The sequence below is a fragment of the Anopheles merus genome, chromosome X (assembly GCF_017562075.2).
Source record: "Anopheles merus strain MAF chromosome X, AmerM5.1, whole genome shotgun sequence".
Taxonomy (NCBI): Eukaryota; Metazoa; Arthropoda; class Insecta; order Diptera; family Culicidae; genus Anopheles; species Anopheles merus.
This window is the reverse complement of record NC_054081.1, coordinates 23558567-23586440: the sequence shown is the minus strand read 5'-3', so window position 1 is coordinate 23586440 and position 27874 is coordinate 23558567. Positions and strand designations below refer to the sequence as shown.

The 27874-nt window shown below is 41.0% G+C and overlaps 1 protein-coding gene across 1 annotated transcript in view; it reads left to right on the top strand.

Annotated features, from left to right (window-relative positions):
- The window catches only part of LOC121591173, a 164591-nt gene that overhangs the window by 104797 nt on the left and 31920 nt on the right, over nt 1-27874 (top strand). Inside the window, 3 exon segments of the mRNA XM_041911624.1 lie at nt 15699-15844; nt 15924-16058; nt 16120-16600. Coding sequence (XP_041767558.1) covers nt 15699-15844; nt 15924-16058; nt 16120-16600 — 762 coding nt within the window.

Genomic DNA, 27874 nt, shown 5'->3' with positions numbered 1-27874 from the left:
TTTCTTGCATGTTTCGAGGGTCTTGGGTTTATAATAGTTTGTGGTGCTGTTGTGTTTCGGACTAGTTGGTTCCACGGACCGAAATGCTTTTTTTAGATTAGCAATGAATTCTGGTGTATCACAAATGGTTACACCGGTAGATGGTAAAAAAACTTCGGACGGCAATCTAAGATTTTGTCCATAAACCATCTCCGCGGGAGAACCTTTTAATTCTTCCTTGTATGACAATCGAATACCTAACAGTATCAATGGAATTCGTAGAGTCCACTTCGGTGATTCATGGCATACTTTTAAAGCTTCCTTTAAATGGCGATGAAACCTTTCTACCATGCCATTGGCCTGCGGATGGTAAGCTGTTGTTGTGATGTGGTGTGTACCTAATAATTTGGTTAACTCATCAAACAATCGTGATGTGAATTGTCTACCCCTGTCGGTAGTTATCCTTAATGGGCAGCCAAAACGGGAAACGTATTCTTCTACGAAAACTTTGGCAATCGTAGTTGCTGTGATGTCCGATAGAAGATAACACTCTGGCCATCTCGTAAACCGATCTACGATTGTTAGTAAGTATGTTTTGTTTTCAGATGGTGGAAGAGGTCCTACAAGATCCATATGTATATGATCGAATCTCCCTTGGGGTATTGTGAAATTTTCGAAAGGAGACTTTGTGTGCCGTGTAATCTTTGATTTCTGGCAACCAATGCATGAACGAGTCCAGTTTGCAACATCTTTATTTATTGATGGCCAAAAATATCTGTCGGTCATCAATTTTCGTGATGCCTTTATTCCAGGATGAGAGGCATTGTGCACGCCCTCAAATGTTTTCTTCCGTAATGGAGTTGGTACATACAACCTGTTTTTACCTGTGGACGATTCAAAAAATAGTTCTGTATCCCCCAGCTTTAACTTGTTGATTTTGTACGAGGAATTACGTTTTGCCTGGTTGTTGGTTAAATTAATTATTTGCTCATCTGAACTTTGATGTTCGGCAAATGATTTGTAATTTAAGTCGTCAATAGAATTTGTTTCCCCCACGCGTGATAGAGCATCTGCGACGACGTTACTATCACCTTTGATGTAGCGGATATCGCTAGTAAATTGTGAAATAAAATCGAGATGTCGATTTTGTCGTGGAGATTTTTCAGTTTTCGATATTAGCGCTGTTGTCAGAGGTTTATGATCAGTATAAATAGTAAACGATCTCCCTTCCAAAAAATATCGAAAATGATTAATACTCAGAACGATTGCGAGTAGCTCTCTATCAAACGTAGAGTATTTTTGTTCGGTTGGAGACATAACCTTGGAAAAAAATGCTAAAGGTTCATCAAATCCTTCATGGTGTTGCTGCAGAACTGCACCCACCGCAAAATTAGATGCATCCGTGGTTAACGAGAAACTGGCGTTTGTCCAAGATGCGACAATATCGTAGCGTTCGCCAGATCGGCCTTGACCTGTTGAAAGGATTTGTCGCATTCCTCAGTGCAACTAAAAGTTTTTGTCTATTTTTTGGTATTCTGTGCCACCAATTTGTGTAATGGTGCGAGGATGCCAGAAACCTTGGGCAAAAACCGATGATAATAATTAGACATTCCCACAAAACGTTGTAATTGTTTAACTGACGTTGGGGTTGGAAATGTTTGTATTGCATCAATCTTTGTTTTGCAGGGTTTAATCCCTTCTGATGAAATGGTATGGCTTAGGAAATCTATAGAAGATACCCCCAACTCGCATTTGGATGGTTTTATTTTAATATCAAATTCAGCTAAACGATTGAAAACCTTTTTTAAATGTTGCATATGCGTTTCCTTCGACGGACTAGCGATTAGTATATCGTCGATATAAACAAAAACAAAATCAAAATCGTTGAACAGACTGTTCATAAATCTTTGAAATGTTTGGCTAGCATTTCTTAAACCAAATGGCATTCGAAGAAATTCATACAAACCGAAAGGTGTTGTGATGGCGGTTTTATGTATGTCTTCCTCGGCTATCGGAATCATATGGTAGGCTCGCACAATGTCGAGTTTTGAAAATATCGTGCAACCATAGAGATTCATGGTAAAATCCTGTACGTGAGGAACGGGATATCGGTCAGGTGTCGTGACCGCATTAAGACGACGATAGTCGCCACATGGCCTCCAGTCCTGATCTCCCTTTGGTACCATGTGCAAAGGCGATGACGCTGGTGAGGATGACGGCCGGCAAATACCCATATCAACCATTTGCTGAAACTCTGCCTGAGCAATTTTATGCTTTTTTTTATCTAGGCGACGAGGTTTAGCAAAAGGTAATGGACCTTTTGTTTCTATATAATGAAACACATTATGTCTTACAGGCTTCCTATAATCCGGAGGTTCCACTAATGTGGGAAACTGATGTAAAATTTTTCCGAACTCTCCTGCATCGACTTGGTAATGTTTAGGTGAAGGGGTGTCTACATTTATAGAGCTACCATTGGCTGCCTGAAGTAATAAATCCGTAGGTTTGTGAGGTTTTCCAGCCAAACTAAGAGGAATGACGGATACGTCTGCTCCTGTGTCCACTAAAAATGTAAGTGAAGTTTTTTCATCCTTGACAAATAATCGAGTAAAGGAGCTGTTGACTGCTCGTGGGATGGCCGCCACTTCCCGTGAGCCTCTTAGTTTTTTTGATCATTTGTGGAAGCCCCCCGCGATGAAGAAAAATTGCATGGTTCAACACACTTGTTTGCTTCATTACCAAAGCGATAATGGTACCAACAAAATGGTTTCCTTTGGCGCGATGGAGTCTTTTGACGAGGATTATTCCTGTTTCTCGAAGCACTTCGGTTTCGCCATCGTGATTGTCGCGGTTGGTGTGAATCTTTTCCCAAATTTTTAATTAAATCACGAATCTCACTAATTTCGCGACGAAGTTCTTCGGTAACCGACCCGCGTGAACTGTTTAGTCCGCTGTTTACTTCTGATATTGCGCTAGACTGTGTACACTCCCACAATCTGTCTGCTATTCTCACTAGTTCCGCGTGGTCTTTGCTGTCTACTGCCACTAATGCAACTTCAATTGACTTTGGAAGTCTTGATTTCCATAGTTTTTGTACAAGTGTGAGTGAAAGGTCAGTCGAGTCACCAGCAATTTGTAGCATGTGACGATAAAATTCAGATGGACATTTATCCCCCATCTCAACATGGTATAATAAATTAGACAACCGTGCTTCTTCGCTACAAGTCAACCGTCTTAAAATGGTTTCTTTAAGGTGCGAATACGGTTTCTCTCGGTCTGGATTTTTAACGATATCCAGAACTTTTGCCAATACTTCCTTCGAGAGCGCAGCTACTAAATAGGAATATTGAGTTCGCTCTCGCGTGATATTCGATATCTCGAATTCCGCTTCGGCTTGGGCAAACCAAACCTCTGGCACTTCCTCCCAAAATTTGGCAATTTTGTGGAAACGCGTTCTACGGCAAGTGGTTGGCTCGATGGTGTCAACGGTTTTTCAACGCGCTCTCCAACGCGTTCTTCCTCCCCGGCCTTAAGCGACATCACTATGTGGTTTACACTTTAGTAAAAAGTTTCCCTGTTCTAACTAACTATGTTCACTTTGCAACGATGAGGAAAAATTTTAATTAGATTTCGCATATAATAATAATTATAATAATAATAGATGACAATAATATGTAAGAGAATAATAATGAAATTTTTTTTTAAATAACTAGCGTAATAAAAAATTCACTATTCGAAAACTCGATACACTTTTAAGCACAAGAATCCTAAATTTAATACTATGAAAATATGAATACGTATGTATGAAGAAAAAAAAACAAAAATCACCTCACTTCTTAAAAAAAAAACCGATAGATTCACTTTTTTTTTAATAGAACAAGATGAGACGTATGCCTGTCTCTTCCTTTCTTTCACGCGTGCCAATATTGTGTAATATATATAAGTGTATTATATAATATATAGTATATAGTGTATGTAAGTGTAATATATGTAATATATCTTTATGCAAATGTTATGTGGTTTTTATATATGGATGTATGTGTTACGTAGCAGAAATCAATTTGAAACTTTTTAACAAAAAAAAAATAATAATATGGAACGCGCTCACCAGTAGAACACTCCTGTGCGGTTAGTTCACCGTAATCCGATGATGTTGCTGGAAATCACTCGCCCGGCTGCTAACAATCTGGTTCTTCTTAGCCCGTCCGGCTTCAAAAGCGATGGTGAAGGGCTGGCTATGATTTCGTGGCCACAAAAGCGATGACGTTGGCTGGACCGTATCCTCGTAGCAGCAATAGCGATGGCGTCAGGCTAAACCTCGTGGTAAAAATAGCGATGGCGTTGGCTGGGCCTCGTGGTAACAGTAGCGATGGCGTTGGCTGAGCCTCGTGGTAACAGGAGTGATGGCGTTGGCTGGGCCTCGTGGTAACAGGAGCGATGGCGTTGGCTGGGCCTCGTGGTAACAGTAGCGATGGCGGGTGTTTCAACTGACGGCCTTTGTGAACGCCGGAAAGTTGAAGGCTTGTTCCGGTATCTCGTGCCCGTGAAACGGCACACGGCTGGACGTTTGTCGTGTGACCGAGAATAAAAACGACGGCGTTCGGCTGGATTCGTTCCTCGTGGCCGTAAAGGGCGATGGGGCACGATTAGAGCTCTGCCTCGTAGTTACAAGCACAAACGCTGATCGTCGTTGTAGTAGAGCCGTACGGCTGCCCAAACGATGTTCGTGTGTATTTCGGCGTTTCAGATGTAACGGTGCTGCGTGTCCGTGCGGCAGAAAAAAAAAACGATGACGATCGGTACGGATGAGACTGTGTAGCTGTGTCTGCGACGGCGATCGGCTCTCTTTGTCACTTTCTCTCGGCACTTTTTCACTCGCGTGGTTCTTGTTCACTCGTGAACCTTTAAGTTCACTCGCGGGAATAGTTTCGCGTGGACGGTGCGATCACTTCGGAATATATCGTTCCACAAACTAATTGTTGCTGTTACAGCAATCAATTTTGCGTAGCCGGATTCGGGATCACGTCGGGGTCACCAATGTAAGCTTTAGTCGGAGCTTATCTTTATTATCCACAATATATTAATAATGTATAAATTGATCTGAATCGGCGGATGGTTGCGAGAGAAGTGAACGAGTGATCGGCGCATCCGATCGCTGCTTCCTCGTTCGTCCTGCACTAAACTGATCTAATATCTGTCAACTCAACTTAATCTATACCACAAGGTGATGTCCACTTAAGGTGGTGAATATGACAGCGACGTTGAGATTGCGGCATCTGATGTGCAGATGGCGCTGATCACCACAACGACTATTGTTATAAACAAGTGGACAGTTGTTTATTATACTGGTAAACCCTGGAAATGTTCTTCTATAGGAGCCAAATCTTGCTTTGCGACGCCTTCAAGTACTGTTGGTCGATAGGAAGCCCATTTAAGCAACTTGAATCCGTCCTTCGCCAATACTGCTTCTAATTGCCTCTTCTTTTCCTTGGCTCCTACTTCAGTCCTAGCCCCTGCTAGTAGATCGGCTCCATAAAAATCTTTCATGCACTCACATGTCTTGGGGAAACTCTTTCCATGATTTTCAAACGTTCGTTAAAATGTTTTGATGGCCAAATACGTAAGATTTCAGATCATGTAAGATGTCTTCTGGAAGTTCTTCTAGTGATACGAAGCGTTCGAATAATCCATCCATTGTCGATTATACAACACTATAGCGTGAAATCGTGTTATATTCTTGCAGTAGCTTTCTATCCAGACCCATCCAAATTTAGTTTTAAGCATCGTAGGAAGGTTGGGAGCTATATCTACACGACCTTTAAGCAAATCAGGGAACATTTCTGCTCCCATCAAAACGTCAATACCTCTTGCCTTATTAAATCCTGGATCTGCTAATTGAAATCCTTCCGGAATGTTCCACATTTCAGTGGAAAAGGATTTAGTAGGGATTTTTGTGGTGATTTTCTGAATGACCAGGAATTCAAAAGTACATTGGTACTTAGACACTCTTGAGCGTATGGTATACGTCGTTACCGCTTTGGAACCAACAGGAATTTGTCGTACACCAGATAGTGATGTGTGATTTTTTTCTTCTCTAGCCTTAATAGTTGTGCCACACGTTCTGACATGATGTTTAGTTGCGACCCTGGGCCCAGCAACGCTCGAGCTAAAATCGATTCACCAAAGGAATTAGTGAACCAAACCTGTGCTGTCGTCAATACTGCTATTTTCGATGCTGAATCTGTTTTTGTGACGGCTGCTTTCTTGATATGTCATGTTGTGTAGTTTCTTCCATATCATACAACTTGTTGTGGTGTCTTCTTCGACATCGTAGGCAATGGCGATCTACAATTAATCAAGAAATGATTTTTGTTCAAGCAGTTGAAACATAATCCCTTATCCCTTTCCACCCTTTTCCGTTCATCTACTGTCATTCTCATAAATGTGCTGAATTGCCACAATTTATTCTCTTGCTTACAGACCCCACATGGTCGCAAGCTAGGTGTCGGAGACGAGCTAGATGCGACTTGATCATTGCTGTGTCGCATTCCTGCAGGAAGGCCGGCCACTATGGATACACCCCTTATTTAGTTTTTGCTTACCTTTGCATTTGTAGCAGCCTTCCTTGTAGCAGCCAAAAGCATCTTCCTCTCCGACCTTCGATGAATTGAGGATCCTGATCCGTCGTTAGAGAAACTCTATTAGTTTCGGAAATTTATCTGCCTCATCCACAGAATATTCCTCCCATGCCATCAACGTATCACCATCCAATTTGTAGAACAGCAAGCTGGTCAACAGCGTGTTCTACATTTTCACGGGTTCCTCTAGTCGTTCCATTCCGTTCCCTAGTCGATGGCTCTCGTTCACTATGCGCTGCTTCTCATCTGCCGAACTATTTTTCACCACCTCCAGCGCAGCGAACGCCTTTAAATATTCTCTTTTAATGCGTTTCTCTTGGTAAAACCGTTTTACCAGAGAATCCCATGTTGGCTCATAATTATCTGTCGTGAGCTGTGTGTGGTCGTATTGGCTAGCCAACCCGCCCTTTAAGGCAGATTACATGTATTACAGCTTCAATACTTCTGGTACATCAGAGGCAGTATGCACTAGCGACTCGAATCTATCCTTTAACGTTAGCCATTTTGTTGTATGACCATCGAATGTTGGCAGCTCAATTTTCGGTAATCACCCCTTTGGCTGAATTTCATCAAATGATGAAGCAAATGTACTGTTTGCTTGCGGTTCACGTCGGTCTGCATTAGACGCAGAAAAGAAAACCTTTATCTCTTGATATTTCTGTTCAAACTAACGACGATCGGCTGCAAGCGATTCGATCATTTCGGTATCTTCGGCTTGGTGAACTAATGTATCACTAACTGAACGAAACCTCGAACGAAACTGAACGAAACCTTTAGTTTGCTCCAAATCTTCTAGCAGGCTTGGAATTTTGTTTGCATGTTTCGACACGTTGAACTTGTTAACAAACTCCATGTTTGGTACGGAACCCTACGTTGTGATTGATTGAGATGTTCTTAAGAACTGTAGCTGTGGCTATGAAAAGAGCCGATTGTGTGCTTTTTTGTTACCAAACTGGGTGTTTTTGCTTGGAGTTCTGTGCCACGCGTGTGCCAAGGAGTTGTTAATCAGATGAGAGAAGCGTGCTGCTTGCTTTAATATTTGAATGACAAGAGATTTTGAATTTGGCTTTGCCGCTTTATTTATACTGCATATTTAATTAGTAGTGTGTGTGATGACGAAACGATCCATGACCCGTCTAACAATTTGTAGCGATGCGCGAAAGTAGTGATGGGCTACAATCAAGAAAACAGTAGTGATATGCTACAATCGGGAACGAACACTCCATCATATCATTTATGTGAGTCATCACATCCCGGAGCTTTCTGGCTCTGCTTCTCGTTTGGCATTTTTACTTCGTTGAAAACCACAACACTTCGCTCATCGGCTTCACTTGGGTTTACGGTAGTGTTAGAGCAATGCCCTTCTTGCGGTTAATAACTCGAAATGACTAGCACTCCATAGATTTTACGGCGAGCTTCCTAGCATATCTCATTGATTCTTCTTCACGATATCGTTTCACACGATTTGCTTTTTTGATTTGTGAATCACACCTTTCGCGAAGATCCGGTTCTGTGGACCAAAAATGATGACGCTTACTCAATCGTTGTAAACTCACCGTGGCTTCAAGTGCTAATGTTTATTCCCTGTCAAATGCACTGTTCTTCTAATTCTTCTTATTTGAAATTACGATATAATCCTTTCTGTACTAATTACCCTAGTTGTCCTAATTATAATTGTGCCATGCACATTGCCTACCGTAAGGCGTCAACACACTCCATACAAAACCACACATAAAACTAGCCTGCAATTTTCGGTCTAGATTATTCTAGCCTCAAAGCTAGAATTAGATTCGAGCACCTGCTCGAAAAATGGCAAAACAAGGTGGTGTTTACATTTATCCCAAGTTGCATTAAACAGATGAGGTTAGTGAAGCAAGGCTAAAATGATAAGAGCTGGCATCGCGAAAGAAATGGTTTGAAATTAACAGTCATTAAAAATTAACCATTAAATAATTGCTAGAATTTGGCATCGCGAACGCATGGAGTTCATATGTTAATTTTAACGACTGGTCCTATGCCGTCGTTAAACAAACGACTGTCAAAAGCGTATGCGATACAAATTAACAGCCGTTTAATTATACTGCTCGATTTTTTTCCCTGTGTTTGCCTATATGCGATATCGAGCAGTCGTTAACTGTTTTGACGATCGTTTATTTTAAAAGTAATGAACAACAAATGAATTCAGTTAAACCAAAATGAACTTTAAACGACTGTTAAAAAGAATTCATTTATTCGCGATGCCGGCTAAGGTTAGTTAGAATGACTATGACTAACGTCACTTACCAGGTAAGGGTTGGATGGAAAACTCTCATGACCTTTTGCTATCACCAAAGGTCTGCGCCAGGGGGACGGGCTTGCCTGTCTCCTATTCAACCTGGGCTAGAGAAAGCCATCCGCGACTCGAGGGTGGAGACTTCGGGAACCATCTTCTATGAGTCAACCCAGATCCTGGCATACGCTGATGATGTAGACATCATTGGTCTGCGGCTCTCCTATGTAGCAGAAGTCTACCAAGGGATTGAGCAGGCGGCAGAGAACCTCGGATTGCAGATAAACGAGGCAAAGACCAAACTGATGGTGGCAACTTCAGCGGACCTACCAATAATTAATCAGAACCTACGTAGGCGTGACGTACAGATAGGTGAACGCATTTTTAAGTCATCCCACAATTCACTTATCTTGGGTCAAAGGTCAGCAACGGCAATAGCATGGAAGCTGAGATGCGCGCAAGGATGCTGGCTGTCATCGGTCATTCTGCAGCCTGAAAAATCAGTTCACCTCAAAGAACCTGTCGCGACGGACGAAGCTGGCACTATATAGTACCTGTATAGTACCGGTATTCACATAGACCTCTGAGACATGGACACCGTCCAAATCTGACGAAACCCTCTTAGCCGCGTTCGAGAGGAAGATGCTCAGAAGGATACTTTGCCCCGTATGTGTGGAAGGACAATCGAGGAGCCGCTATAATGACGAGCTGTATGAGATGTACGCCGACCTCACTGTCGTGCAGCGTATCAAGCTCGCCAGGCGCCGTTGGGCTGACCATGTTGTACGCATGGAAACGGACGACCCAGCCCGTAAAGTCTTTTTAGGCCGTCCACAAGGACAGAGGAGGCGTCTTAGGCCCAAATTGATGTGGCAAGATGGCGTGAAGGCGTCCGCCATTAAGGCCGGGATAACGGACTGGCAGACGAAGGCGCGAGACCGTGAGCGGTTTCGGACACTCCTGAGGCAGGCCAAGACCGCAAAGCGGTTGTAGCGCCGGATAAATAAGTAAATAAGTATTAAAGAGATCTAGTGATGGAATCTAGAATCAAAGTGTATGCAGTCCAGGTGGTCTCATAGCATGTTTTTTATAACCAAATTTGAATATCGATTTTTGACAGGATGGGTGAAAACTGTTGTTCTAACAAGCTTTCTGGACGCTTTGACGAATATTCAAAACACTATTAAAATCTTCATTCAGAAACAGAAGCGATAAAAATCAGCCTCCTAAATTCATACATCTTGGGATAAGCCCACCTGTATATTATACTCACATAGATAGCTGCTCGAAAACTGCTATACAATGCAAACAGCTGACAGGCTGAAATTTCAGCCTACGAACTTAAAACGGAAAGGGCCCAATTGTCTCTTTCAGACGTTTTACTCGTGCTTTAATCCGCCTATGCACATCACTCGACTGCACTATTTTTCCGAATTTTTTAACACGTTGAGCGCTACGCGTATTTTGCACAGCTTTCCGCTGTGCCTGCAGTTCGTCATAAGTCGACCGCGAGCGAGCAGCGCACACGGTACGGCGAAACAATACAATGCAAATCTGATAAGCGAGTTAAGAGCCAGACCATGCACTCAGTAAACATTTCTTTAGAAATGAAAAAATCAAATCTCCAAAGCGATGTCTTGATACCTTTGGCTAAATTTACAACTTACTTATGTGGTCAGAGCTATTTTGATCACATCAGAGTGATTTTGTGTTTACGTAGAGTTCCAAATTTAAGCTATCGGTTAAAAAATGTCACATGTGTATGAATTGTTTTAATAAAATTCATTAGAAAATCAATTCGAACTGGATTTATATTTCATTTTAGATCATACAGGAAAATAAAAAAATGTCATTACAATACAGGCCAACGATGTTCTTATGAAGAATATGCACTGTCGGTCCATGAGAAAATACTCTCCTATCAAAACGGCTCTGGCGGTCCGAGCGGACCTCCGCCCGCACAGGGAAAAGTTCACTGGCGGTCCCTAGGGAGGTTAGTTAGAATGACTATGACTAACGTCACTTACCAGGTAAGGGTTGGATGGAAAACTCTCATGACCTTTTGCTATCACCAAAGGTCTGCGCCAGGGGGACGGGCTTGCCTGTCTCCTATTCAACCTGGGCTAGAGAAAGCCATCCGCGACTCGAGGGTGGAGACTTCGGGAACCATCTTCTATGAGTCAACCCAGATCCTGGCATACGCTGATGATGTAGACATCATTGGTCTGCGGCTCTCCTATGTAGCAGAAGTCTACCAAGGGATTGAGCAGGCGGCAGAGAACCTCGGATTGCAGATAAACGAGGCAAAGACCAAACTGATGGTGGCAACTTCAGCGGACCTACCAATAATTAATCAGAACCTACGTAGGCGTGACGTACAGATAGGTGAACGCATTTTTAAGTCATCCCACAATTCACTTATCTTGGGTCAAAGGTCAGCAACGGCAATTTATTTATTTATTTATTTATTTATTTATTTATTTCATATATAAACCGACGGACCATCATGTCTAATCGGCAACCTTATAATTAAATTAAGGAGCATATAAATAAACATCTAGTTATAAGCAAACATTACATGTGACGTAGACGCAATTTCTCCTTGAACGTGGAAGTAGACATACTAAAATCGAACAAATCTAACACTTCATTGAACTCGAGGGACATACGTATAATAGGGTGTCCCTGGCTATGGTTGTTGCGGGTACGCGTAACACGGAGATGGAAATTGGATCTAAGAATCCGACAGGGAGCGAACAAATTGATGCTGGCTAGTAATGCCGGGGAATCGATCTCTCCGTTAAGGAGCCGAAATATGAAAAGGCATTGGGCGTTTTTACGTCGAGAGCAGAGTGGTTCAAGTCCGAGAAGCAGACACCGCTGATGGTAGGTGGGCCGAGCGTGGTGGGATTGCCATGGAAGGAGTCGAACCGCGTACCTGGTGAGTCTCCGTTGAATGGCTTCGAGGCGATTGATGTCACCAACGCCAAGCGGGCACCAGATCGGACAGCAGTACTCCAGGCACGACCTTACGATGGCACAGAAGATCGACTTGACGCACATGGGATCGGTAAACTCGCTACAGGTCCGCGTAATTAAACCAAGTAGCTGATTTCCCTTCGCAACAACGCTATCAATGTGAGGGCGAAATGACATCTTCTGATCGAGTAGCACCCCCAGATCACGGATACATGTCGTGCGAGCCAAAGCCGTGTTGAGCATAGTGTATGTAAACGTGATGGGGTGACGGGCTCTGCTGAATGATATACACTGGCATTTATCAGCACACACTTGGAGAGCGTTTCTGCTGCACCAGCTATCCAGATTCTCAAGGATCGTTTGAAGGCGTACACAGTCACTGTCGTTTCTAACTGGAGCGAATATTTTTACATCGTCGGCGTACATTAGGTGTTGGCCTGGCGGTAAAACGAAAGATAGATCATTAATATAGATGAGGAAGAGTAGCGGTCCCAAATTACTCCCTTGAGGCACACCGGAGGAGCTGGTGAAAGAGTGAGAACGATGAGATCCTATACTTATGTAGTACGAACGACCAGTTAAATATGAACGCAGCCAGGTGATGTGCCAGTCGAGGAAACCGAGTTTTTTTAGCTTCGAAAGTAGAATATCATGAGAAATACTATCGAACGCAGCCCTGAAGTCGATATATACTGCATCAACTTGAGTACCACGATCCATGTTGTCGAAGCAGTAGCCAACAAATTCAGCAAGATTTGTGGTGGAAGATCTCCTTGGGAGAAATCCATGCTGACTAGGGCTCATATAGTTTTGAACTGCTGTGAGTAGCGGATTGTATAGAATGAGCTCAAACACCTTTGCACAAGCGCATAGGGATACAATGCCACGATAATTACTAGCATGAAGTCGACTGCCTTTTTTATGGATAGGAATCATTCGCGCGTGTTTCCAGGACTCAGGATACGTGCCACGCATAAGGGAATCATTAAATATTTTGGCAAGAATGGGTGCGAGTGATTGACGGCAGTGCTTCAATATGTATGCGGGAATATTGTCAGGTCCAGATGATGTAGATGGTTTTATATCGTTGAGTGTGCGCGCAATTAATGCTTCGTCAATTGTGGGTATAATAAAATCGATAGCATCCGATGGAGTATTGCGGGTGGCCTCTGCTAGTGTGTTAGGATTGTGAACAGGAAGGGTGAATGCATCAGCGAAACGATTGGCGAGAGTGTTGCAAATATCGGATGTATCGATACTAGTTTGGCCATTGTAGCTCATTGACGGAGGGATACTTCTTATATCCCATAAGAATACTTCTTAGATCCCATATATTTTCCATGCAATAGCATGGAAGCTGAGATGCGCGCAAGGATGCTGGCTGTCATCGGTCATTCTGCAGCCTGAAAAATCAGTTCACCTCAAAGAACCTGTCGCGACGGACGAAGCTGGCACTATATAGTACCTGTATAGTACCGGTATTCACATAGACCTCTGAGACATGGACACCGTCCAAATCTGACGAAACCCTCTTAGCCGCGTTCGAGAGGAAGATGCTCAGAAGGATACTTTGCCCCGTATGTGTGGAAGGACAATCGAGGAGCCGCTATAATGACGAGCTGTATGAGATGTACGCCGACCTCACTGTCGTGCAGCGTATCAAGCTCGCCAGGCGCCGTTGGGCTGACCATGTTGTACGCATGGAAACGGACGACCCAGCCCGTAAAGTCTTTTTAGGCCGTCCACAAGGACAGAGGAGGCGTCTTAGGCCCAAATTGATGTGGCAAGATGGCGTGAAGGCGTCCGCCATTAAGGCCGGGATAACGGACTGGCAGACGAAGGCGCGAGACCGTGAGCGGTTTCGGACACTCCTGAGGCAGGCCAAGACCGCAAAGCGGTTGTAGCGCCGGATAAATAAGTAAATAAGTATTAAAGAGATCTAGTGATGGAATCTAGAATCAAAGTGTATGCAGCCCAGGTGGTCTCATAGCATGTTTTTTATAACCAAATTTGAATATCGATTTTTGACAGGATGGGTGAAAACTGTTGTTCTAACAAGCTTTCTGGACGCTTTGACGAATATTCAAAACACTATTAAAATCTTCATTCAGAAACAGAAGCGATAAAAATCAGCCTTCTAAATTCATACATCTTGGGATAAGCCCACCTGTATATTATACTCACATAGATAGCTGCTCGAAAACTGCTATACAATGCAAACAGCTGACAGGCTGAAATTTCAGCCTACGAACTTAAAACGGAAAGGGCCCAATTGTCTCTTTCAGACGTTTTACTCGTGCTTTAATCCGCCTATGCACATCACTCGACTGCACTATTTTTCCGAATTTTTTAACACGTTGAGCGCTACGCGTATTTTGCACAGCTTTCCGCTGTGCCTGCAGTTCGTCATAAGTCGACCGCGAGCGAGCAGCGCACACGGTACGGCGAAACAATACAATGCAAATCTGATAAGCGAGTTAAGAGCCAGACCATGCACTCAGTAAACATTTCTTTAGAAATGAAAAAATCAAATCTCCAAAGCGATGTCTTGATACCTTTGGCTAAATTTACAACTTACTTATGTGGTCAGAGCTATTTTGATCACATCAGAGTGATTTTGTGTTTACGTAGAGTTCCAAATTTAAGCTATCGGTTAAAAAATGTCACATGTGTATGAATTGTTTTAATAAAATTCATTAGAAAATCAATTCGAACTGGATTTATATTTCATTTTAGATCATACAGGAAAATAAAAAAATGTCATTACAATACAGGCCAACGATGTTCTTATGAAGAATATGCACTGTCGGTCCATGAGAAAATACTCTCCTATCAAAACGGCTCTGGCGGTCCGAGCGGACCTCCGCCCGCACAGGGAAAAGTTCACTGGCGGTCCCTAGGGACCGCCATAATGCTGAACGTGTTAATCAACTTGGATCTCAAAGCTGCTGCGTACGATGTTACGCTTCTTTCCGTCGAGAGAAAACTCCGCGCAGCACCAACCGATAAACATTTGTTCATTTCTAGAAATGGCAAACAAGAGACAAATCGAGATATCAAAAACACGCATCACAATACCTAATCTGCGTTTTTGACACTTTTTCTCAACTATCATTTAATTGCCCTTAAAGTCTGTCTGTATCAAGCGATTCCAGAATAAATTTTCTCAAATGTTTAATGCTAAATAATAGCCATGACTTTCAATTTTTACGGTTTAATAAGGGGCAGTCCCGTGGTATAGTCGTCAATTCGAACGACTTAATAACATGCCCGTCTGTTACGTTTTCTTGTACTCTATTTCACTACCTTATCTCACGCGTCTCTTGTACAGTACTCATTGTTCCCATGTGTCCCCGGCATCCGGCAGCTGTCACTAGTTATTCCCCGAGGTGCGTATAGAAATGCAGGTGGACGCACTGCTAGCCAAAGGGGTTCACACCGCACAGTGGGCTGTCCTGCCAAAACCGTCATAGGTTCAAGCCCAGAATGGACCGTCGCCCCGTAGCAAGGATTGATTATCCGGCTACGTGGTAATGAATTAAGTCTCGAAAGACTGTATAGGCCGGCATGTCCGCGTAGGACGTTACGCCAAATAGAAGAAGAAGTTTCACTATTGACGTTTAATCTATTTTCAACAAAAATATAACTGTAATAAATAAAAAAGTCATGAATCAGCATGTTTACCTTTGCTCCATCCGCCAGATGATTGGATTATTGTCTTGATTTATTAATTTGATCTTTGGTATAACGGCTTTTTATCCGTATGTTTTCAATGAAGCAATCATATGTCTTTTTCATGTATGTTTTCATGGTTTCGTGTAATTGTGATACAGAACAACCTTCTAGCAGCAGTATTTCGACCACGACTAGTAGCGTTACCTCCATGACTTCGCTAGAACACGAGAGCGCTGATACATCTGCATCGGTAAGCGACTATGGTCCGGACAATTGGGATCAGGAAAACTGGGGTGATATGGACGTAAGTTAATGATGTTTTGTTGCACACATTAGAATTAGAATTATAATGCCGCGACAACCGTGCTATTTTTCCTTCTTAGACGTCCCAGGATCCAAGTAGTCCAATGACAGGAACATCGAATCAACCAAACTCAAATCTCAACATGATCGGCAGTGTTAGTGATGTGCGCGATGGTTGGGACAACGAAGATTGGGGAAGTCTAGAGGAAGATCCGGTATAGAAGATAGTGACCTTGTGTATACTGTAACACTAATTGAATATATTTCTCTACGCAGAATGAAACTGAACTAAATGAAAAAGATGAAGATGAGCTTAATCAGGCGCAGCCAAAGGATGAATTTACTACGAATAACCCGACCGCTATCTTAACAGATTTGGTATTATCAATCAACAATAGTCATACTGGCAGTTCGTACAATATGGGACGAGTCGGTGGTGGAAGTAGCAGTAACAATAGTACGACGAATACGATAAGTTCTTCATTGACGGAAAATACAGTAAAAGCAGTTATCACCAACAGCAACAGCAGAAGTACATGCAACAGTACTAATGCAAATAACAGTAATAATAACAGCATCAACAACCAAGGGAATCATATCAACAGTCCTAGCAAGATGATTGCGCTCAAGAACATGAACAACCTGATCAACATCAGTAGTAGTAATAGCAATCAACTCTCTGGTTGGAATAACATAGACGACACGGGAGCTGGATGGGGCGACGGTGAATTTGAAACGCTGAACGAGTCAAGTGCAGGTATGATTTTAAGATGTAATAATGCCTTCAAAATTCCGCCAAATAGCTACACATCGTGAAGCGTGAAGCCAAAATCGATGACATTTGATGAAATTCGATACAAACATCATCCATTTCACGGTAATTTTTTCACGCCATGTGTGGGCGCTTGGCAACATTTTGTATATCATCGAAAGTAATTTGGGTTCATACATTTAGGCATGAAATGTTTCTGCTTTGTTCAGCTTGTTTTATATTTCTCTTTATCTGTTTCCTTCTCTTTCCTTTTTCTGTTCCTCGCGTGTTGTATACATTGCTGTACAGTTCTCTCTAGCCTGCTCAATATGGTAAACGTTTTATGTTCCCAATCCGTAAAATCCTAATTTAACACAGTCAATAATGTGTCAAACGTGGGTTCAAGTTACCATTGACGGATCATTCAAGATGACTTTGTTTTTGATATTAGTTATTGTTGTATTGTATTTTACTGGTTTAAAATTAAAATATTTGATTGTAGTGTTGAGGATGCTAGACAGGGCGGATTAAGTACTACACAAATTAAGCGGTCGTGTGAGGCTCCGAAGTCTCGACACTTCAGAAAGGCCTACATTCGTGTGACCCATTCGGGCATCCAATCGTGTTACTGCGCCAATGATGATAATGAAATCCTTTATGTAATACCTATTTTGGACTAGTTGTTAATTAATTATCACTCTGTGCGCATCGCTGATCGTTTTCGATTCACAGCTTTTTTCGCTCTCCTTCTTTGTGACTGTTCTCTCAGCAACTATCCACAGAACGTATTACAGCGGAAAGAAAGAGAGAGAGCGCATAGTGCAGAACCGGCAGAAGCGGCAATGAAGATCAGAAAGAGAGTGAACGATCGTAAGCCAGCGAAACGCTCTATCCGCTCTCTTATCTTGTACTGTGCTCTCCGCAGAAAGCGCTCAGAGTGTTATATTTGAACAATTACACGAGAAATAGTTACCGCTTGTGAATTTTATAATCAGAACAGAAAAATGTGCATCATTATCCGTCTCTTCATTTTGATTGGCCTGTTTCGCATAATACACTGCTTCTAGTTTATTAAGTCGCACCCCTGATTTTTCATCTTTAAAAGATACGCTATCGGTTTGTATGGGGTGTTGTTTGTGGTTCTATAGAAGGAATTTTGCACATTTTTGATTATTTTTACCATGCATGTAGCCGTGCAAAATATTCAATATATTCAATGGATTATTTTGGCTGTCTAGTTTCTATAGCCGACCATAAATAAATTACGATAGAAGGTTGGTTTTTCCCCATACGTAGGACTGACCATCCTGCTATGGTAACAATAAGTCATTGAAAGTCAAGCTCATTTCACTTATAGGGTACAGACAGGCCTTGACCGATATCGGTTGTTGTGCCAAAAGAAGAAGAAGAAGAAGGTTGATTTTACTTCAATTTCATAATCGTTTTTCATTCATTCATTTGGTTGCGTTGTCTGGTGCAGATGGAAGGTGCTTCCCTTGCATAGAAAATCCTTTTTGGCATGCTATTGTCCAAAATGTTCAATCCTTTTGGACGAACTTCTATGAAGTTTCCCAAAAAGCGACTTTAAATTTATTTATATAGGAAAATTGAACATTTTTTGCATATACCCTTATTTCAATTATTCATTCAATATTTTCTACCGAATTAAGATAAACAATTTGGGAAGGGTCAATGTAACGAATTTATTTCCTTATTCTTTAATCCCATTTTTGTAACCGTGCTTGTCTACTGGCGTTCTGTTGCTGAAAAGTAATCTTTTATGTATGAAATCTGAATATAAATGGCCCTAGCAACTTGATAGCTAGTTTTTTATAATTGCCTGAATTCATTATATTTCATTCCCGTCATCGGTTCAAGCCCCAAATGCATCGTGCCCCCATATTTAGGACTGATGGGTATTAAATCCAGCTATGGGTATTGTATAAGGGGTAATTACGTAACAAAAAAATAACAAATTTTCGACCCCCTCTCCTTATATTGCCTTATATTATATACAAAGAAAAGTTGTCCCATGCAGCAATCAAGTTCAAAAAGATTCTGATAATCGTATCCTGAGCTAGGTTTGCAATATTATTGCATCATCATCATCAGTAGCGTTTTTCATCCGGCCATCTTATTGGTCCTCCATAAATATGTCCATCTTTCCAGAAATGTTGGCTTTATATGTTGGCTAGATAATGGCTATGGCTTTCGATGTTGTATCATCAAATAAATTATTCAATTTCACATAACATGTGATTTTTTATATGTTACGCATGTTTGAAACGAATTGGGAATTGGAATTTATTCTTATTGGGTTTGTAAGGAGTTGGATTGGTATAACATCTGTTTACAGCGTTACAGTTGCTTCTCGTGCCATTTGCTTCCAATCGCATATCGTCACTTGCGAATCGCATGCTACTATCATGAAATGTCTGCCTTTACAATCGAATGGCTCGCACATTGTGGTCTTCGCAGTAATGTTACTGCGACGATCCTGTGTGAAATTTTTCCGTCCGTCCTTCCGTGGTAACCAAATTCGATGGACCTAATGACAGACTATTCGGTTGTGTAGTACACCACCCGCGATGGTTGTTAAGTCATGAAGAAAAGTCCTGGTTTTTATTCATTTGTTACTGACTGATTTACCCGGTATCACACGGGATAACATTAATGTATCGTTTTAATAAAAAAATAGAAGAATATGCAATCCGAGGAATTGAAAATATTACTACGATTTCATTCAAAAGCTTCGTTTCTTCTTATTTAGCGTAATAACCGTAAGTAGTTAGGATCTGGCAAAGCAATCATTCGTTTTAATACCAGTGAGTTGATTGGTTTACCTAAATACCCATTTAAACAGTCTTGCTTATCAGAGACTAGATCCATGCAAGAGTTGGGCACATGACAGGCATTCTTTTGATAGTATAATTCTTCTTCTTATTTGTATTTTTTTATTTATTTATTTAGATACAAAATTCTGCTTCAGAGGGCTAAATATAGGGAAACTTACTGACAAAAGCTTAAAATTAATGATGATTTTTGGCGCAAACGTCGTACGCGGGCATGCCGGTCTACTATACTATACAGGCTTTCGATACAGTCCTTACTACGGGGAATCGGTGCATTCTAGGATCAAACCCACGACGGGCATGTCGTTAAGTCGTACGAGTTGACGACTGTACCATGGGAGCGCTGTATCAACTTAAGTAACTCCCATTTTGTCAGTACATTTTCCCGTTTGATACTTTATTGAAAAGGGATTGTTTTGGTGCTCTGCGTTATAACCAACTCCAGAGCCGTAGTTGCCTGGAGCTTAGCGGAGCTGGCTATTTGTGTAGGCTTCCTTAACATGTGAAGTTCCATGAAATTGCATATTCCCTTTCTATGACATTATTGTGCATATTTCCTGTAGACTTTGAACATATAACTGGAGGTTTTTAATTCACAATGTACTTTACACGTCCTGTGTTATAGTGGTCAACTCGCAAAACTGACTATCCGACTGGTTGGTACTGAATAACTCTCGAAAGCGGTCGGCATGTCCGCGTAGGAGATTACGCAAAATTCAAATTACAGAGGGGGTTCAAATTACAGAGGTTGAAAGTGAAAGAAAAGTCCATACAAACTAGAAAGAGACAGAACATTTAGTATGCAGCCTTGACTGTTGCTATATAAAACTTTGAACACGACAGCAAATTGAAGCATACATCATTCAATCACCATGGCAACACCATACACAAATGAAGGGGTACAGATTTCAGAGGTTTTCCAAATTAGAGGAACAAAAATGTACTACTTTACTACCAACATTTAAGCGATAATATTTGATCCATATTTTAGGAAATCTAAACAAAATCAATTGCTAATATTTTTGTATAAAAATAATGGTTCAGTAACACAACATATCTACTCTAATTAATCACCACCCGTGAATGATGTAAGCAATCCTTTAATAAAGAAGATATTTTTCGTCAAATAACAAAAGTTGGTAGTGGAGTTAAGACATTTCCAGTAGGATAAGATTGAGACATTGCCATAGAAAGTGTAAATATGATATGTTCAAGGTATACAAACAATATATAAGAGAATGAAGTTTTTTTATGCAGAACTATGATTTTCCGTTTCCGTTATCCTGGGAGGATGACATTTTTCTCAGTGTATTGTAGCACCCTAAGGCAACTTCTCTCAAAATTTGATCAAAATCGGTTGAATGTTTCATTTTTAAGAAAATATTTACATCATTATATCATAATGAAACCGTCATGAATAGGAAAATGGGAGAGATGAATAGTAAGAAGAGGGAAAAGCAGTAAAAGGAACACCAAAATATCACTCTAAACTATAAACTACATTTGTGCCAAATTTGCCTCAAATTAATGTGGTAGTTATTGCGTGATGCAAACCTGTACATACAGACAAATTCAGTGCAAAACAATCATTAATATTTATTAATAATTAATTTCGATTTCGAAAAAAAACATTTTATTTTGCGTTACATGACAAAAGTAAAAATCTCCCTCTTCCGCCGTATCGTAACATTTATCGTAACAAATCGTAACGTTTGACAACATCCACTCCTTCCCCTCTCAGCGTTACATAATTGATGGATGACGCCTAAGTCCCTGAATGCCAAGCCAACTAGTGGTGCAGAATTTTTTCGATTTTTTGTCGAAATAAATAAATAAATTTACTCATAGTGGCTTATTTCGTAAGGTGCTTACAAATATGGCTTGTAGCATGTGTACAACTGGCATGCAGTGCTGCAAAATGTCGTGAGTATTATGCGATCGTGACTACTGAGAACAAAGACCATTATGATTTTCAGGGATAATCATTCCTTATAATCATTAAAAGCTCTTCATGATCATGAGCTCTTCACATTCCGAAGATGAAATTTGATTGCTTGTGCCATGCCTGATACTCTGACTGACAAAGCTGAACTGAATACCCTCTCAATTATCACGCCGATTTAGCTTTCCACTTGTGCTGAAATATACCACTAACACTATCAACAAAACTCATGACTGAAACAAAATCCATGTCTGCGTCGCGTACTCAACTGTAATGATCGGGAGTGATACTTACACAGCTTATGTGACCGGACGAGTGATACTTTTTCAACGATTTTTTGGTCAATCACTTGGTTGTGATATTTTGTCTGACGGTGTGGATCGAGATGATTATGATACGCTTGCGAGTGGTCCCATGCAACTAAATCAGAAAGCCCCGTTTTTTTCTGCTTGGAGTTGTCGAGGCAGTCCGGAGTCTTCCGAGTCGCCCGGGTTCGTTCGGAGTCAGCTGGTACCAGAATCGGAATCACAAGCATTTTGTAAAATTCGTTGGTCCCGACTCACTTATCAAATTTCACCCCGATCGGTCCACCCGTTCTCGAGATATGCAAATCTAAAATTCCTTAACGCGGTCCAAAACTTATCAAACTTTTTATTCATTTCCTTTAGGGCCCTGTCTGTGCTTCGTCGCATGCGATTTTATCGCACGTGCTGTCAGACGCTTATTGGATTCATATTGCGATTATTTGATGATTTTAATAGTTTAACGATTATGAAAAATTAGTTTGTGGTTGTTCCTTCAAAACACCACACATTTAGTTTGACAGATAACATCGGATGCGGCGTCCGACGAAATCAAAATTTTTTGACGCAGCTCAATGCGTCGGGGATTTTTCCCCATACAAAGCGGAACGATCGAATTTTTGTAGCATAGTTCATTTTGCTCGTGAGTGTCATGGTATACCAGTTTTCAAAAAGACCAGTAAAATGAACACCTTGGCGGCGAAATGAGTGTCAAATGTCACCAAAATGACAGCCGGATCGATCGAATTTTTTCGATCGAAAAATTGTGCTGAGGCCGTTTATAAAAATAAACAAAAAATGCATGTATTGGTCTCACTAACTGTTTGAGTATGTATCACCTCTGATTATCACAATAGAGTACGTGATGTTAGTCAGGCAGATATTTTTAAAAATCTTGAAAAACCTATAACCATATACCATATAAAAAAGTAGAGAATTCTTTGAGGTCGGCTAAAAGCCCGATAGTTTCATTTCCTTAACAAAATGTCCACATACCACGTCAATATTAACGATGTAGTGCTATAATGATGAATTATCCTTATTAGTCATTGGCGTTGTCAAAAGGCTGCATGCCAACTTCATGTGCCTAATAAATTACCTAAATGTAGACAGTGGCGGATCGAAGGCCCTAGGCGGTAAGGCGAGTTGAGGGCCACTGTAATGGTAAATGGTTCTGTAAGGGGGGGGGGGGGTTTGATACTGGCACTGAACTTGTTGTAGGGAGATTGAACAGTAAACTTGAAATGATTCGCCAGCTTGGGGGGCCCTTGTCGCTACTACTGTGACCATGTAATACATACGGCATACTATAGACTAGCGATCTACGGGGCCCTAGGCGGCCGCCTAGTCCGCCTACCATTAAATCCGCCACTGAGTGTAGAACACTAGTTCCCTACATCAATATACGCTTGGTTTTCCATGACTGTTCTAAACTGCTTCTGTTGGTGCCTTGAACGGCGGAGGACGTTGACGTCTTCTATTACATATTTTATTTTATTTTATTTATTTATTTATTTCATACACAGCCGACGGATCATCGTGTCTAATCGGCAACCTTATAATTAAATTAAGATATATATAACAATGATCATTTATAACATATAAATAGACCTCTAGTTATAAGCTAACATTAAATGTGACGTAGACGTAATTTCTCCTTGAACGTAGATGTAGACATACTAAAATCGAACAAATCTAACATTTCATTGAACTCGAGAGACATACGTATAATGGGGTGTCCCTGGCTATGGTTCTTACGGGTACGCGGTACACGGAGATGGAAATTGGATCTAAGAATCGGACAGGGAGCGAACAAATTGATGCTGGCTAGTAATGCCGGGGAATCGATCTCTCCGCTAAGGAGCCTGCATATGAAAAGGCATTGGGCGTTTTTACGACGAGAGCAGAGTGGTTCAAGTCCGAGAAGCAGACACCGCTGATGGTAAGAGGGCCGAGCGTGGTGGGATTGCCATGGAAGGAGTCGAACCGCGTACCTGGTGAGTCTCCGTTGAATGGCTTCGAGGCGATTGATGTCACCAACGCCAAGCGGGCACCAGATCGGACAGCAGTACTCCAGGCACGACCTTACGATGGCACAGAAGATCGACTTGACGCACATGGGATCGGTAAACTCGCTACAGGTCCGCGTAATTAGACCAAGTAGCTGATTTCCATTCGCAACAACGCTATCAATGTGTGGGCGAAATGACATCCTCTGATCGAGTAGCACACCCAGATCACGGATACATGTCGTGCGAGCTAAAGCCGTGTTGAGCATAGTGTATGTAAACGTGATGGGGTGACGGGCTCTCCTGAATGATATACACTGGCATTTATCAGCACACACTTGGAGGGCGTTTCTGCTGCACCAGCTGTCGAGATTCTCAAGGATCATTTGAAGGCATACACAGTCACTGTCGTTTCTAACTGGAGCGAATATTTTTGCGTCGTCAGCGTACATTAGGTGTTGGCCTGGCGGTAAAACAAAAGATAGGTCATTTATATCGATTAGGAAGAGTAGCGGTCCCAAATTACTCCCTTGAGGCACACCGGAGGAGCTGGTGAAGGAGTGAGAACGATGAGATCCTATGCTTATGTAGTACGAACGACCAGTTAAATATGAACGCAGCCAGGTGATGTGCCAGTCGAGGAAACCGAGTTTTTTTTAGCTTCGAGAGTAGAATATCATGAGAGATACTATCGAACGCAGCCCTGAAGTCGATATATACTGCATCAACTTGAGTACCACGATCCATGTGGTCGAAGCAGAAACTAACAAATTCAGCAAGATTTGTGGTGGAAGATCTCCTTGGGAGAAATCCATGCTGACTAGGGCTCATATAGTTTTGAACTGCTGTGAGTAGCGGATTGTATAGAATGAGCTCAAACACCTTTGCACAAGCGCATAGGGAAACAATGCCACGATAATTACTAGCATGAAATCGACTGCCTTTTTTATGGATAGGAACCATTCGCGCGTGTTTCCAGGACGCAGGATACGTGCCACGCATAAGGGAATCATAAAATATTTTGGCGAGAATGGGTGCGAGTGATTGACGGCAGTGCTTCAAAATGTATGCGGGAATATTTTCAGGTCCAGATGAAGTAGATGGTTTTATATCGCTGAGTGTGCGCGCAACTAGTGCTTCATCAATTGTGGGTAAAATAAAGTCGATAGCATCCGATGGAGTGTTGCGAGTGGCCTCAGCTAGTGTGTTAGGATTGTGAACAGGAAGGGTGAATGCATCAGCGAAACGATTGGCGAAAGTGTTGCAAATATCGGATGTATCGATACTAGTTTGGCCATTGTAGCTCATTGACGGAGGGATACTTCTTATATTGCGCCGTTTGTTCCAGAAGCTCCAGAACCGTGTCGGCTTATAAAACAGCTGCCTTTCAGTACGGCGAATGAAGGAGCGGTAGAGCACACGATTTTGTCGACGATAATTGTGCAGTGCATCGAAACAAATTCTCCTATGCAACGATGATCTCGTTCTACTGTAATCCGCGTAGGCTTTAGATTTTATTTTTTTCAACCGTCTTAAAGATGCATTAGACCAGCGGTCGGCAAACTTTTGAGGCAAAGGGCCAACTTTAGTAAATGATCGAGTGCCGCGGGCCAGGAGAATGCGGTTGTTTTTAATTATTGCGTTTAAATTATTACCTTTTAATCTATTAGAAACATTTTTGGTATTATTGTTGTTTTTCTGTAATTATATCATCAAAGTATAGTTCAAAATTAAATATACCTTCCTTAAAAACTAATTGCAATCTTTAATCACTTTAGAATCAGCAATAGATGGCCACAAATTTGATCAGTCAAAAAACTACAAAAAGGATCAATATAGCTTCTTGAAGACCCCTTCTTCCCACGCCATAAAAAAATATTGAAGATATTCCGGGGATCTTACAAAAGTCTGAAAGGCTGAAAAATTATCGAAGCAAACATAGATTCAGTAATTATAAAACTGCGTTATGGACATGTCACGGCATTTCAGTTCAATTGATAACTGATTCCTTATGAAAAAGCACATTGATAATCGTTGTACTCGTAAACAGCAATAGTGTGGAATCGTCGTTCTCGTTAAAACAACAGAGGTTTTTTAAATATTGGTTTTTGCTTTCAAATACGATCGAAAATGTCTCCAAACTAATTTAAAGGGAAACCAACTGATTTGTGTGAAATTAAAAGGAAAGATTAAATCATAACAACAACAAAATATCTAAAAAAATGTAATTTCACTATATTTAAAACTTTTTATTGCATTTTTGCGTTGGCGAAAGTCAAATGATCTCCCATTGCAAAGTCGCATGCAAAACTTTAAATACATTTATTGCAACCAGTCTTTAGTGCATCTCATCAATATAAAATTTCGTGTGCGATTTCCTTCATTCCGAAAGTCTTATTGTCGTGTTGAAACAATGTTAACCGTTATGTAATTAACGGTTGCATTTACAAAATTGACAAATTTATCATAGGATTATCTTCACCCGTTCTAACAAATCGTTGATTGCACTTTGAAAGCATCGCAAGGGAGCCCAGGTTAATTTTTGAGGTTCCAAAAACGCCAAAAATAAATATAGAGGTACAAGTGGCTACATTACTGCGATATCTGGGCCGGGAGATCGATGCAACCCGCCAAACAGTGAAATAGTACTTGGGAAACATAAAAATATATATCAGGAAGCAGAAATCGCGTCCACTGATTTCGCAATGGCAAACAGTGACGCCAAAACTTAATGTGTTCGTATTATGTGAGTTTCGGCAAAATTTCGACATGAAACCCTAGCTCTACTCTAACAATTCTGTCGCGAAAACTTAGGATGCCTATAGGCATGTATTCGTCCATCGTGGCGAAAATTCCGAAAAATTGATGAACAGCAACTCCCAAAGTCTTAGATTTATTTGTCCAAGGAAGCTTAAATAACTACCTTTTAAATGATGTGCATGTAAATAAATTATCTCTCCTAGTTTTTGTTCTACAGCCAGCTGAAAAAAAAGGCAATTGTTTCCATATAAACGTTACGGGGATATTGATCACGAGTTCGAACATACCAAACGATCCGACATTCCATAGTACTTTAACTAAAGTTGAAAGAGTACGATTGTTGTTTTTCTGTAATTATATCTTCCAAGTATGGCTCAAAATTAATGATACCTTCTTCAAAAACTAATTGTAATCTTTAATTCCTTGAGAATCATTAATAGATGGCCAAAAATTTTAATCAGTTTAAAAATTACAAAAAGGGATCATAATCGCTTTTTGAAGACCCCATCTTCCCACGCCGTTAAAATTATTGAAGATATTCCGGGGAAGATACAAAAGTCTGAACGGAAGAAAAATTAGCGAAGCAAACGTGGATTCAGTAATTATAAAACTGATTTATGGACAAGTCATGCCATGTCAGATAAAATGATAACTGATTCCTTATGAAAAAGCACTTTGACAATCGTTGTACTCGTAAACAGCAAGAGTGTGGAATCGTCGTTCGCGTTAACACAACAAGGGTTTTTTTTAATATTTTTTTTGCTTTCAAATTCGATCGAAAACATTCCTGAAAATTTAAAGGGAAACCAACTGATTTGTGTGAAATGAAGAAGAACGATTAAAACAAAATAAGAACCTATTGCGAGAAAATGTATCGAGCTGTTTCAAAATATTTAAAACTTTGTATTAAATGTTTTACGTTGGCGAAAGTCCAATCCCCTCCCATCAAATGCAAGTCGCATGCAAAACTTTAAATAAATTTATTGTAACCAGGCTTTAATATATCTCATCAATTTTAAATTTCGTGTGCGATTCCCTTCATTCCGAAAGTCTTATTGTCGTGTTGAAACAATGTTAAAATTACATAACGGTTGCATTAACCAAATTGACAAATTCATAGGTTTATTATGGGATTATCTTCACCCGCTCTAACATAACGTTAATTGCACTTTGAATAGTAGTATCCCATGAGACAACAGACAGATGATGATGACCAACAAAGTGAACCAACCAACGTAGAAGCGTGCGCGATCAACGAATGACGCCCCGTAGCGTCTTAAATGGACTGCGTACACAAGTCTGTCGTCGCATAAGAACGTGTCTGCGTTTTGGTCACCAACATCTCGGTACTATTAGGCAACAATCAAAGCATCGCAAGAGAGCCCAAGTTCATTTTTTGAGGTTCCAAAAGAAGC